This window comes from Lynx rufus, unplaced genomic scaffold (genome assembly GCF_022079265.1).
Source record: "Lynx rufus isolate CCGP_SWC_20201006 ecotype Redwood Valley unplaced genomic scaffold, mLynRuf1.p SCAF_7, whole genome shotgun sequence".
NCBI lineage: Eukaryota > Metazoa > Chordata > Mammalia > Carnivora > Felidae > Lynx > Lynx rufus.
The window spans coordinates 63,517,985-63,533,000 of NW_025814889.1; the positions used below are offsets into that span (position 1 = coordinate 63,517,985).

General features: G+C 36.6%; 1 protein-coding gene across 5 annotated transcripts in view; it reads right to left on the reverse strand.

The window, feature by feature from the left end:
- Positions 1 to 15,016, reverse strand: part of CAPRIN2 (caprin family member 2) — a 45,584-nt gene that overhangs the window by 13,806 nt on the left and 16,762 nt on the right. For all 5 annotated transcript variants that reach the window (XM_047066580.1, XM_047066582.1, XM_047066581.1 and 2 more), the window contains 8 exons: positions 13,698 to 13,936; positions 12,119 to 12,201; positions 9,535 to 9,702; positions 8,456 to 8,499; positions 6,873 to 7,547; positions 4,267 to 4,389; positions 2,372 to 2,453; positions 1,299 to 1,354 (listed from right to left, as the gene is read on the reverse strand). In XM_047066580.1, the coding sequence (XP_046922536.1) occupies positions 1,299 to 1,354; positions 2,372 to 2,453; positions 4,267 to 4,389; positions 6,873 to 7,547; positions 8,456 to 8,499; positions 9,535 to 9,702; positions 12,119 to 12,201; positions 13,698 to 13,936 (1,470 nt within the window). The remainder of the gene's footprint in view (positions 1 to 1,298; positions 1,355 to 2,371; positions 2,454 to 4,266; positions 4,390 to 6,872; positions 7,548 to 8,455; positions 8,500 to 9,534; positions 9,703 to 12,118; positions 12,202 to 13,697; positions 13,937 to 15,016) is intronic.

The following is a 15,016-nucleotide window of genomic DNA, read 5'->3' on the forward strand; positions in this document are numbered from 1 at the left end:
GATTCACCCAGGAAGCTTATTACAAATATAGATGTCTAGATAACGTCCCTGGAAATTCTGATCCATTAGGTCTAAGGTGATATCTAGATATATATATCTTTAGGGGCACCTGGGTGGTTCAGTCAGTTAAGCCTCTGACTTCGGCTCACGTCATGATCTCGTGGTTCATGAGTTCAAGCCCTGCATCAGGCTCTGTGCTGATGGCTTGGAGCCTGGAGCCTGCTTCTGTGTCTCCCTCTCTCTCTGCCCCTCCCCCACTTCTGCTGTCTCTCTCAAAAAAAAAAAAAAAAAATTAAAAAACCTTACAGATAGATATATAGATATATATACAGAGATATATATAGATACCTTTATTAAAGTGATCAAGTGCTTCTGATGCAGCCATCCACAGACCTGCCCCTGAGAACTACTAAACTAGACCAACAGCTTTTTGAAAACCTTTAACTTATCCATTGAAAGCCTCATGTAGAACCCTAACAGCTAGAACAGGTAACATGGAACCCTTAAACCAGTGAGTAGGGTGAGGGACTCAGCTCAATAAATACATTTTGAAAACTGAGCCATACCTTATCAAACTAAATATAAACCATTGTAAACAAATGGTATTTACTCAGAAGTTTTTGGACAGGAAGGCAACAAATGTTGAGCCATCTGGTCAAAATACTTAACCTATCAGGGATGCTACTGTTAAGAAAATTGCCATAAAGTTTTCAGAGGGATCCTGATAATTTTTTTTAAAGGTAATGACCAGAAAACTATCAAACCTTGTACTTTTTTTTTTTCTTGAACTTACTATTGATAGAAGTGCAATGTGGCATCAGAGATCTCAATGATCTGGTTCCTTTGTAAATCTAAGGTGTTCTGTGAAAATCAGTTCCTCAGAATGTCAACTCTTATGTGTGAAGGGAGGCAGGAGATTAGCTAACCATGTGCTAAACAAAATTAGTATCTTTCTTTAGACTCTTGACTATGCTGCTCTACCAAAGTGACTTAAGTAGCCAATGGCAGAGTAAGATTCCCAGACAAGGTATCTCTGAATTCTTCAGGCTTGCTCTTTCCTTATTAAAGTCTGCCAGCCTTCTCTATTTTAACAGATGTCTTCCCCATGATCATTAGGTAACCTTTGGAGGGCCAGTTGTACTTAATCTAAAAAACTAGATATCCTTAGAACATTTTCAATAATTTAGTTAGGTACATTAGAATCAGCAAGTCTGATCTATCTTACCAAAGCAAGAGTTTCTTCCCTGAATAACAAAGAAATTAAAAATAGCAAAGAAAGATTACTTTGGAGAAGTTACCTGTAATGGCTCTTGAAGAAAATCACTTTGACTGGAAAGATTTTGTTCTGTAGATGCTGCAGAGAGTGAAATCAACAGTAAACTATTGAGGGAGGAGAAAAGTTTATGCCTATCAACTGGGTGGAAACTAAAAGTTTATACTTTACAAAATAAGCCATAGCTAGAAAAACTAGGTCTCAAGGCCATCATGAATTTTCTGTGAGAGCTCTAAAGAGTCAGAGAGGATTTGGGAGACACTAGTCCCATCTGTGACACTAATGATGTTTTAAGGTTAAAAGGGCAAAAGCAGCATTTCAAAGCTTCCAAAAATCTATTACTTTAAAAAATGACTAGTAATAGTAAACTGGAAGATAAAATCTAAGCTATCATGAATAGTAATCAAGTGATACACTCAAATTCCAAGTTTCAAAATAACTCTTAGCTGGGTCATATGTCTTTTCAGGTTTTTTTTTTCCCCCTTTGGTCATGTATATTAATATGCTTTTCAAGTATATAGTTTCGGTTTGGTTTTTTCTTGTTAATGTCTATCACTTTTGTTAATTACTCTTTATTCTCCTTACTTCATCCAGGAATTACTACACCCATCTTCTAGTTGGTGTCTGCTCACTACAACTGGACTGTGGCTTCAAATACCTCATTCCTCCCCTGAAATAAATGAGTGTAGAGCAAAAATCCTAACATCAGGCCAGATTCAATTCTAGGTTCCGTCATTAGGTACTGTGTTAATCAATGTACTTAAATATCACTGATGTAATTTCACTCATAATTGGGATCAAAAAGTTTCAATACTAGATTTATAGAGTCAAAAGGACCCCAATCACTTCAAAATTTGCAAAACCAGCTTGTGTTTCTCCATTTAACCATCTGGAGACCTTCTATAAAAGGCAAACAGGTCAGGTGAGCACACTAATGTCTTAATGGTAATTTACCCATATATAACTGATGACACATAGATACATTTAGAATTAACACAGAGACACAATTTAACCCTTAAGATATCTAGAGTAAAATTATTTGTAAGAGGTAACAAATGTTAGACCTATGCATGTTTACTCTCAGTTATGATTACATACCTACTGGGCTACCTGGAGTAGTTGAAGGCGGCTGTGACGATGGAATTGCACTTGAAGGTTTGTCAAAATCCAGAATAGATTCCTAAAGACAAGATTTTTTAAATCATGACTAGAAACAATTATTCATTTAAAAGCTATTACCATTGGGGCACCTGGGTGGCTCAGTCAGTTGGGTGTCTGACTCTTGATATTGGTTCGGGTCATGATCTCACAGTTGATGACATCAAGCCCCATGTTGGGCTCTGTGCTGATGGTGTGGAGCTTGCTTGGATTTCTCTCTCTCTGCCCTTCCTGTGCTCTCTCTCAAAAATAAACTTAAAAAAAAATAAACTGTTTAAAAGCTATTACCATTGCATTATTCACAACACTGTCCATAGCTATTAGCTATAAGAATCTAGCTAATAACTATCTCAAAATGTTGATAACTTACTCTTTATTTAAAAAAAAAAAAAGTGTTTATTATGAGAGAGAGCACTCATGAGCAGGGCAGAGGCAGAGAGAGAGGAATAGAGAGAGAATCCCAAGCAGGCTCCATGCTATCAGCGGAGCCTGATGCAGGGCTCAATCCCATAAACTGTGAGATCATGACCTAAGCCAAAATAGAGAATTGGACGCTTAACCAACTGAGCCACCCAGATACTCCAACAACTTAGTCTTCATAAGAGAAAGAGTTAAGAGTTAAAATCTAAAGTAACTGTCAAACCTTAAAATTATGTCAAGTAATTCCAAGGCTTAACTATGAAAAAAAAAAACCTCCTGACTTAAGCTCTTAAACACAAGCATTAATTCTGTAACCTTGCTTTTATTATGTCCAACAACTGAGGGTTTAACAGTCTCATCTCAACCACTAATCTAGCTCATTCATGCTCTCTGATCTTTCATAATGAGTAACGATTCTCTCTCCCATCTGCCTATCTTAGTTTTCAAATGTTTCCAACATTTTGAATAATTAAGCTACCCTTGTAGTAATCACTTTTCATCTTCAAATAACCTAAATGGGTAAGGAATTCCCTCATTTTATAAGTAGAGGATTACAGGCTAAATAACTTGCCATGGATTTTATAGCCAGTAAATAGCAGAACCGGGATTTAAACACAAGTCTAATTCCAAAGCTCAAGATCTTTTTACTACACAAAAAGATCTTATTTGTCTACTTCCTCCTTCAATAATATTGTACTATTCTGAAATTCTGTAAGACTCTGTATGACACAATTTAGCACTTAACTATTGCCACAAGTTAAAATCTTATACAACTGGAATATAAACTCCTTGAAGGCAATAAATGTCTTATGATTTTCTACATACAATAGCACCTACCAGAATGCCAAGCACAGAGTAGGTTCTCACAGTCTGAGTGGAAACTACCAATGATCTACAGCAGAAAATATATTTGAACACTTATACTTTTTACATGTTTAATTCATTTCATTACTCACAACAAACTTAGGAATAAGAATTATTATCCTCATTTTTCAAAAAAAGAACTAAGGCAAAGAGTAAAGTAACTTGCCTGAACTGTGAGACCTAGGAAGTGGCCAGAATTCCCATGCATTCTGAACACCAGAACCTAACCTCTTAGCAACTTCATTACAGGAGCGCCTGGGTGGCTTAGTCAGTTAAGCATCTGACTTTGGTTCGGGTCAGATCTCACGGTTTGTGAGTTCAAGTCCTGCATCAGGCTTTGTGCTGACAGCTCAGAGCCTGGAGCCTGCTTCAGATTCTATGTCTCCCACTCTCTCTGCCCTTCCTCTGCTCACACCCTGTGTCTCTGCCTCTCTCTCTCTAAAAATAAATAAACATTAAAAAAAAACAAAAACACTTCACTGTAATACTTCTGATTAGAAGCGAGTAGCCCCAGGAATATCATTTAAGATTCATTTAAGAATGGCTCATACTTGCATAAAGTTACAAGTTCCTTGAATCTGGGTCATCAGATCCTGCAGTTTTTCTTTCCTCAATACTGGATCCTTTGGAAGGGTCGAGGAAGAACCTACAGGCTGATGCATAGGCTTAGGCACCTACAAAATAAACCCACAATGTATAAGAGCGAAATTCACATTCAACAGCCTAATTCAGGAAACTCACCTTATCACTACATCTTAATGAAAGCAGAACACATAGCAAAGCCCATTTATCAGATCTATGTCAGGTAAAGAATTTCCACAACGATACATTTTCTAAATAATTTAAGCAAACTTTATAAACACTTTTTCCCTTTCACAATACCTCTAATGGATATCTTTCTAAAACAACCTCTTTTCAAAGGGAAGACCCAGAGTAACAAAACTTCCTTGACAGAAAGTTTTTTCATTATGGACAATCAGCTGATGATATTCTTTATAAGATACCACTAACTGTAAGACACGCAAATGATTTTTTTTCCCCAGAGAAAAAGTTACTATCACCACATTCCACTTTTAAATGTCTGCTTTCAGAAACATTAAGAAGTAAATATGTATACAAACACATCCAAGGTTGAAGAAATACACTACTATATTTTGTTATCAGATTAAGTACTTCGGGGGACTAATGATGTTTATAAAGTGGTTAGTCCTCACGCTAAGTTGCTTATGAAAGCTGCATACCCTGAATTAGACCTAATGCTGATATGGTTAACATCTTACAGCTGCCAGTATGTCTCCACCAGCTCCTCTTCTCCACCTTCTAATTCACTGGGAAGTCACACAGCTAAGCTTGTCAAAAGTGCCATACAAAATAAGAGTTAATAAATCCTAAGTAAATATACGAAAGACTCTTTTAGGAGAAAAGTATGAGCTTTAGTGATTAATTTCACATTATCTAGTCTTTTAGCTTTGAACTCTATTTTGTCCTTGACTGTACTTAGTCATGTTCTAGAAAGCTGATACTGCAAGACAGTGTACTATATAGAGAAGTGTCCTCTCAGTCACTGAAAGGCCCTGCAAATTCAATATAATGCAGTCTGTACCATAAAGACAAATTAAATGAGTTTTGGCCTTTCCAACTAATTCTACATACTATCCAACATATACTATAATATTCTGGTAAGGTAAAGGCTCAGTACTACTATACTTAATGGAATTTTAAATTGGGTTTCTTAAAACAGCTTTACTGAAATATTAAATTGGGTTTTTTAAGTAAGTTTCTCAAAATAGTTGTCATATTACAATTACTGTTGTGTGATACCTGGTTAATGAAATAAGGCTATCAATCTTCTATAGGGTCAGGAAGAAGCTAAAATTGATATTAGCACTTGAAGAAAAGAGGAAAAAAGGTGAGCAAAGGGAGACAAGTAACTCTGAAGTTCTCTTCCCGTAAGGCAAAACTGAAACAGTGGCAGGTTTTTTTAATTTTTTTTAATGTTTATTTATTATTGAGAGACAGAGAGAGACAGCACATGAGCATGAGAGGGGCCGAGAGACGGGGAGACACAGAATCTGAAGCAGGCTCCAGGCTCTGAGCTGTTAGCACAGAGCCCGATGCAGGGCTCGAACTCACAAACCGTGAGATCATGACCTGAACCGAAGTCGGATGCTTAACCGACTGGGCAACCCAGGCGCCCCTTTGGCAGTTTATTTATAAAAAGCAATGCTTTGATTTCTCCAAGCAAAAGTTTTTCACACTGTTAGGGGACCAAAGATTTATCAGAGAGCCTCTGGCTAAAATGGCATGAAGTGCAGGGAACACTACTAGACATAGATGGAAAACACTGGGAAGATAAGTTCACATTTCTTAGCAAACAAGGTAGTAACAAGTTCATATTTAAATAGAAGTAAATAACTTGTAATTTAATAACCTTAATAGCAGTGTATCCAAGGCTTATTCATTATAAGCCTTCTTATCTTCCTGAAATAGGTTATCATTAACAGAATGAGGTCTTCTATTTGAACTAAATCTCATATTCCAAACTTAGTTACAGAATATTTAAAGCCTATAGTTTCCACTTCCAGAAAAATTCTCATTTTGAAACAGAAATGGAGAACTAATTCAGATCCTACCCGACCTACTGGAATATCTGCAACCACCATGTACCTTCTTCAAAGAGTGCAGGCTAACCTGAGTGATTACAAAGAGTGAAAGAAACTCAAGAGAATACAGAAAAATGTAACTTCTGTCAGAAAAGGTCATCCATGTGCCAGGCGGAAGATGATGAATGAAACACAGTAAAACAAGCCCCTCGTCTTGTGACATGCATTTACATTTCTCATGTGTTCACCCTAAGGTCTTGTCTGAGCTATTCACTATTTTCATATCACATCATGTCATTAAAATTTTGGCATTCAAACAATAGTTTCTAACTGTGGAAATTTCACCTCAGCTTAGGCTTAAAACACAGAATAGGTCTACTTCCAGTTTCAAGGGGAAAACCAATTACGTATTAAGGAGTTAAGTGAAATACTTTATACATGAATTTAACACAGATTTCGGAGATTCTTTTTAAAGAGGACTAAAAAGTTATGACTACCACCAGTCCTTATTTATGCCTACATTGACCAGAGCAGACTGATAAAAACAAACTCACATCTTTGGGTTCAGTATTAAACTTCCTGGGCAGGAGCTGGTCATTTGGTATGAGGCTTGCTGGAGCTACCCCCCAGGACTTTGGAGAAATCTGTGATTGTGGTGTTAAAGGGCGTTTTTGACTCTCAACATTATTTTCCCAGGATTTTGGAGTCTCTGGCTGTCTTGAATCCTGGTCTTCACACATGGGAGTGGTCCATGACTTGGTGATGTCCTGTTCATTCTGCACAGAAGGTGTCCAAGACTTTGGAGATTGCTTCTTTGGATCCTGTTCTTTCTGCAGCTGAACTGGCCAAGGTTTTGGTGTCTCCTGCTTCTTCTGTTCTTCTTGAGTATATCCTGTTTTGGATTTAGGAGTTTCTTGCTTCCACTGGCTAGGAGCTGGCTTAGGTTTAGAGACATCCTGCTTCTTCTGCTCTTCCTGCAGAGTAGACCTGAGTTTTGGATCTTGTTTCCTCTGTTCTAAGGAAACTGCAGGCTTTGATACCTCCTGGTGCTTAACAGAAGGCTCCCAAGACTTGAAGGATTCCTGTTTCTTCTCCTGACCATCGGGTTCAGTAAGCATATCCCAACATTTGGGGAGATTTGGTTTTCTAGCATAATCTGCTTCCCAAGATTGCTCTTCATCTTGTTTGCTTGAATAATCTACTTCTGTCATGTAACGTCTGTTAAGAAACTAGACCAGAGGAAAATACGTGCTTGAGTCACAAGATTTATAAAAGACCTTGAGAGACCTTGAGGGGAACACTGAACTCTATTAGTATTCCTATGTCCATTGGTCTGAGTCACCATACTAAACTAACAGGAAATTTCTGTACTTATCCTACTTGAAAAGACCATCCTATGTTTTTGTCCATTCCTTTTCCCTCAGTTAACAGAAATACAACCTTTGATACTTCAACAGTAGCAATGTATACTTGACCTACCTAAGAACTGCACATCACCGTGCCACGTTTGCTTGATTCAGGCTCTTTGACCAAGGTTATTCTGCCTCTGCCAACCTTAGACCACTCTACTACCCGACTCCCTAAAATGTTAAGGCAGAGGATATAGTTCAACTACACACATTTACACTATTTAACCTTAAGCCTTATGTTTCCTGAATTAGCAGCCTTTTCTTTATTTCTCTATCAGTCATACTGTGACTTTGACTCTTTGTTTTTTTTCAGCTTCCATGAATTTCAATGTCACTTCAAAAAGAGAACAAATACTTTATTACCAACGTGAGTAAATTCTAACGAGAGCAAAATCCTACCCATCTTTAAAGGGCCAAGAACAGTAGCTAACGCTTGAGCAGTTTACTGTGCACCAGGTCAAATTCAAATTCTAAGTAATTTAGAATTTGACTCCTTTCATCCTCACAAGATGCCTCATAAGGCAGGCATTACTATTATCCCTATTCTATATATATGAGGAGAGCAGACACAGCTGGGCTAGACATCTTAGCCAAAGTCACTAAGCTCATAAGCTACAAAACTAGGATTCAAGTTTAAGAAACCTAGTTCCAGAGCCTCAGCTCCTAAATGCAACACAATACAAAAGTCTCAAAAACCAAAATCAGCAAATTACCTTTCAGAAACTTACCTCTTGTGGTTGTATCTCTGGCTGTGCAAGTTCCATAAGAGACTCTGAAAAGATAAAAGGAGTATTAAGCAAATACTAAACTACATTTTTAGACTTATTACAACTGTAATTCATTCTAGTAACATATTTTTTTAAAAAAAGGGACAGTACAATGAAATATATTAATGGCAGGAGTAATTCTCACTATTGCTTTTTGGTCAAAAGCATGTGGTCTGAGACTAGCTAAAGCTAGTAGTTCTCCTTATATATATATAACACTTTTCTAAAGTCAAGTTGCAGTTAAAAACTGACTGAAAATAAGACTATCTCCTCTTACACACAAATACAGCTTCTTTCAAGTTGAAATTATACCTCTAGTCCCATGGGGTAAAAATTAGTCATTGAAACAGGCCTTAAAGGTCTCCTATGAGCCAGTTTAAGGTTGGAAGGTAGTAAGGGAATGGAAACCCTAAAGCATTAGATGAAGTGTTAAGAACTAATAGAAAGTAGACATAAGAAATGACTTGAATCATGCTAGTAGTGGCCACTGGAACTCTGCCTTCTCTACCCCCATAGAAATGACTTTTTTTTTTTAATAAATTGAGCTTCAACAGACAGGAGCAAAACTGTCATTCACTCAAAATATTTCTTCCCTTAAGAAAGGTGGAATTTTGAAAAGTACATTTACTGATTTTGGCAAACATTTTCCAAATATGTTAACCTTAGATTATTTACATTCTCATTCTACTACCATATTGGATTCTACTATAAACATTTTAAGTGACAATTTTAAATGGAATTATCCTACTAACAATTTAACAAAGAGGTTCATTCAAATTCCATAAGGGCCTCATTTGAGCAGGGTATTCTCCTGTAACAAAGGATAACCTATGTTTCTGTTAGCATTCATTCTGTAAATCACAGTAATAAAACCTAGAGACCTATTCTAAACCTAAGTTTATCCTGCAGCAAGTAAAGATTTCCATGCGTGTAGAAATTAACAAATTAAAATAAGGCAATCCTTTTACAATGATTTCACTCATTCTGTGTAAATATTAAAAATGCAACTACTATAAAGAATTTCCGAGATCACAACAAACCTGACTCTTTGACAGATTCAGTTTTCAATAATTGTTTTTTCTTCTCTGATTTTATTAGCATTTCTTCCTCCAATGATACTTCTTTCTCCTTAGCATTTTTTGGGACTGGGATACTTTCAAAATAGCCTGAGTTCAGCAATTTAGACAGCAGATCTTTCATGTGTTTGTCTAAGAAAGAGTGATTAAGACTTAGTTATCACATAACCTAATAGTTCATGGAAAATTATTTGGAATAGAAATCCTAATATAATTTTATCTTAGTTACAGTATGTCAACACCCCACATTGGGGGGATTCAAAGAACTGGTCAGTATCATGAACAGCAAATGGGCAAGCCATATTTCTGTCATGCTGAATCAATATAAATTTTAAAGATCAGAATCCCAAAGTTTAGCAAGTCACTTAAGTTTCTCTGGGCCTCCATTTCCACCATTTGAAAAATGGCTAAAATCAGAGACCCTAATCAAAGGCTATGTTACAAAAGCACACATCTGTTCCCTGAACTGAGAGAAAAGCCATTTTTCCTATCTGTCCCAAAGACATCACAACCAGCAATTATTCTACCTTCCAAGTAATTAAGGCTTTATAGAAGTAAAAGTTCCTCAAACATAACCATTAGAAAACCCTAGCTTGGACCATCTCTAAAGGATTTTTAAACTCCAAAATCCCATGATAAAGATTTTACTCTTGAATTATGCTGTGACTCTTAGCATATCACCATTTGATGAACAAGAAAAATCTTAAAATGATGTTAAAGTAGCTGCACCATAAACAGATCTAAAGTCTATTTCACTTTTTTTTTTTTTAATTTTTTTTTTTCAACGTTTATTTATTTTTGGGACAGAGAGAGACAGAGCATGAACGGGGGAGGGGCAGAGAGAGAGGGAGACACAGAATCGGAAACAGGCTCCAGGCTCTGAGCCATCAGCCCAGAGCCCGACGCGGGTCTCGAACACACGGACTGCGAGATCGTGACCTGGCTGAAGTCGGACGCTTAACCGACTGCGCCACCCAGGCGCCCCTATTTCACTTTTAATATCCCCTAAAAACATAATTCCCAAATTACGTTTGGGTGCCCATACTTGATTTGGGTCTATTATTCCTTTCATAGGAGTACTATGACAGGTTTTTAATATATTTTTTTTAATATTCACTTATTTTTGATAGAGAGAGCACGAGCAGGGCAGGGGCAGAGAGAGGGAGACACAGAAATCGAAGCGGGCTCCACTTACAAACCATGAGATCATGATGCAAACTGAAGTCAGATGCTTAACCAATTGATCCACCCAGCTGCCTTGTTTATTATTTTTTAATAAACTTTGAGGTATAATTTTAGTTCATTCATTTTAGTTCAGTCATTTTAAGTGTACAGTTTTAGCAGGTACATAGTCATGTTACTTCCACCAGAACCATGATATAAAACATTTTCATCAAAAGTTCCCTCGTGTCCCTTTTATATCAATCCCCTCCTCCCACTCCCTGGCAACAACTGACCTGCTATCATTCTAGTTATGTCTTTTCTAAAATTCCATATAAATGGGATCCATTTATCCATATAAATAAGTATCCATTTTTTGGTCTGGCTTCTTTCACTCAGCATAATTATTTTGAGATTCATCCATGTTGTTGCATGTATCAACAGTTTATCCTTTCTTTATTCCTGAGTAGATTCTATTGTATGAACATACCATATTTTGTGTATCAATTATCAGTTGATGTACATCTAAGTTGTGTTCAGTTTGGGGCTATCATGAATGAAGCTGGTATGAACATTCATGTCAAGTACTTACGTGAACATGTGTTTATAATTCTCTTGGGTACTGGCAGTATAATCGCTTGGTCATTTGGTAAGCATACACTTGTAAGAAACTGTCAAACTATGTCCCAAAGTTATTTGTATCATTTCGCATTCTAACCAAGAAAAAAATTTCTATAATTTAAACTTGAAAGGACATAGAAATTTTGAAAGCATTATACTACAAATATATTTCCAAAAAAGGAAGCATTCACTACTAACAAAAATGTTTACCAGCTTGTAGTGTTCTCATTATCCTAAGCCAGTACACAAAACTATGTACTTAATGTTCATTTGTACTTGGTCATTTGGCTGAAGTCTATTTAGGAAGCCAAAAGCCTCTTTCTCTCCAGATCATTTCCAGATTGACAGACAACAATGCTTCAATAGACTATGTAGCCAAGCCATCCCAATTTTCTTAGGCAGGTCCGATACATAACAATGTATGTATTTAAGATTCTTAAATAGAACTAGTACGGTACTGCTATGCAGAGAACTGAACCCCAAAATGGTCAAGCCGGTGTTGAAGCCAGCACTAGTCTTTAGCTCTTATTCTCAAATCATAGTGACTTGCCACTTAAAAACTCTCCCTAGGTTCCATTTAGTGAGTATGATTATACAGTAGCTGCTTTTAACCAAACTAAACAGAGATCTTTTTCCCTATGAATATAGCATTGTCAGACATGTAAGTTCTAATGAACTGACACAGTTTCAGCCCTCAATATCATACTAAACTTCTAAACATAAAGTCTAGTATTTACTGCATAAGTCCAGAGTAGAGAAAACTCACATGTCGTTCCTACCACTGCTTTTTCACTACCTTCCAAAAGGTCCCAAAAGTACAAGGATGACTGCTCCATCTGGTCTTCAACACTGACAAGGAAAAGCAGAGCAGAATGAAGTAGCTTTAGAGGTACACACATATACACGTGGAGCAGTACAACTTATACGGTAGAACTCGTCAACAATCAGGACATTCAAGGTTAATTTTGTCTTTTTACTCTCTCAAAAAGTTAAAATTTTGTAAAAGACGACTAAATGCCTATTTATGGATATCAAACGTAAGCATTTTCTCTTAAAAACAACTAAAATATTGTATCAAATAGACCCACTAAGGAACAGACCAAAAAGAGTTTGAGGCTGTCAATGCAGTGTCATTAATTATCAAGTGTATGTCCTAGAAGGAAGAACAGTGGAATGGCAATATTAAGAGCTGCATTTGACTTTAAAGAGAGCAGGTTATTTTTCAAATTATGATTCACTTACACATATTAAAGTAAGCTACACTCCCTAAATTCATCAAAGTGAAGAGAAGGAAACAACCACATAGGTGATGATGATGGGCTACACTATCAGAATGGGAATTAAAAAAAAATACATATGACTATAGAGATAATTGAGAGTTTTATTAGATTTTTTTCCTGATATAGGGCTGATTTCCAGTAATGGTTGAAATCTGACCCTGCTTTAGCATGGCCAAAAGACACAACATTGGAAGGACCCCATATCTAACAAAGCAGAAGCACAGAGATCTGCTCATTAGATGATTTCCCCCATCAAAGCAAAAACAGGATAACTGGGAAAAACTAGGTAGCCTCAAGTTGCTGGGTTTGTATTTGAAATTATCAGATTTGCTTCTCAGTATTTATTCACAGTATAAGAAGACCACCAAATAATTCTCACTTTGGAAGTTTTTTTTTTTTTTTTTTTTTAACGTTTATTTATTTTTGGGACAGAGAGAGACAGAGCATGAACGGGGGAGGGGCAGAGAGAGAGAGGGAGACACAGAATCGGAAGCAGGCTCCAGGCTCTGAGCCATCAGCCCAGAGCCTGACGCGGGGCTCGAACTCACGGACCGCGAGATCGTGACCTGAGCTGAAGTCGGACGCTTAACCGACTGAGCCACCCAGGCGCCCCTATCCCACTTTGAAAGTTTAATGATACTGGCCAAGTTAAATTTTATTAACCTCCACTTAAGTACAGCAGTAGTAAGAAGACAAAGACTCTCAGGTAATACAATAGCCTGAGACAATTACAAAAAAACCTTTAAGCATATACATAATTAATACTTGTATAGGGGCAAAACTTGATGAGACATCATTTTTAAAATCAATGTTACAATAAAAAAAGCACATTAATGAGATCATTCAAATTGACTTTCCTTCTAGACAGCCTATCAACCCTATCACAGTCTGGTCTGGCCAACGTTTCCCATTGTGAATCACAATAATGTTTTCTTAATTATTATATACGTATATATGTGTGTGTACATGTGTGTGTATGTATAAATACTATAAAATATATAAAACTAAAAAACTAGGCTAAAATGTTATGTGTTCTCTTTTAGGAAAATATTTTCTCCGGCTTACCTCAGACTTTCATTTCTTTCAGGGCAGGTCAGTTTTGAAAATTTAATGAGGTAGTCAAGTTCTTTTAAAGGCAAATACACTGCACCATTCAAGCCCCCTTTGAAATCCTTCTGTACGTGTTCCTGTGTCAAGTTCTGTAATACATACTGAACTTGAAGTATAGTACGAAGCTTTTTCTTCTCAGCCTCGAGCTTTAGCATGTGTTCCCTTCTCTGGGCCTTCTTCTGCGCTTTAAGTAGCTGTTAAAAAAAAAATTCTAATTAAAATTGGCAACTTTCTACCATCTCATATTAGCAATTCATAGTGCACAAAAATCTAATGCCAAAGAGCTGAGATTAGATGATGAATCTTATTTTATATATATATGTATATATATGTATGTATGTGTGTGTGTATATATATATATATATATGCACACATATATACACATATATAACACTGACTGTGAAATTGACAGGTTCATTTATCCTCTTTTCTTTTTCAGTTGAGGAAGGGACTGAGTAATAAACTAGTATGTCTCAAGTAACCAAAGCTAAGAAAGTCAAAATATCTGACTCCCAACTCTAGGCTATATCTAGTACCTCTGATATCACTATGATAAGAAATAAGTACCTATCACTGATGCACATATTAATCCCCAAATTTAACTTTTCCATATTTATGTATATAAGCCTTTTTAAGCCAAAGATTTTAAGAAAATGCTCCAGTTTAGTTTTGAAGTTTTTGTTTTTGCTTTTTAAATTCTTGTTCCAGGGGAAGAGTATTTAAACTAAAAAGGTCATGGGGTGCCTGGGTGGCTCAGTCGGTTAAGTGTCTGACTTCAGCTCGGGTCACGATCTCGCGGTCCGTGAGTTCGAGCCCCGCGTCAGGCTCTGGGCTGATGGCTCAGAGCCTGGAGCCTGCTTCCGATTCTGTGTCTCCCTCTCTCTCTGCCCCTCCCCCATTCATGCTCTGTCTCTCTCTGTCCCCAAAATAAATAAACATTAAAAAAAAAAAAATTTAAACTAAAAAGGTCAATTTTCAACCAAAGAATACTGGCTAAAGCATAAGGAATTGAAAACCAAACAGAAATAAAATGTCTTACCAATGTAATGCTAAAATACATACACAGCAAATAGTTTTGTTTTTGTTTTTGTTTTTTTTAAGTAAAACTAAGATATTTTCACAATAGTTTGTCAGTCTGGATGGAGTTTTATTTTTCAATATTCAGCTGACAAAACATATAGTTAGCAAAACATAAATTTCCCCTCAAATAAATGTGTATGTAGATTGATCAGACTGAATCTACTCTAAAGCTCAGAACTATAATACCTTAAAGT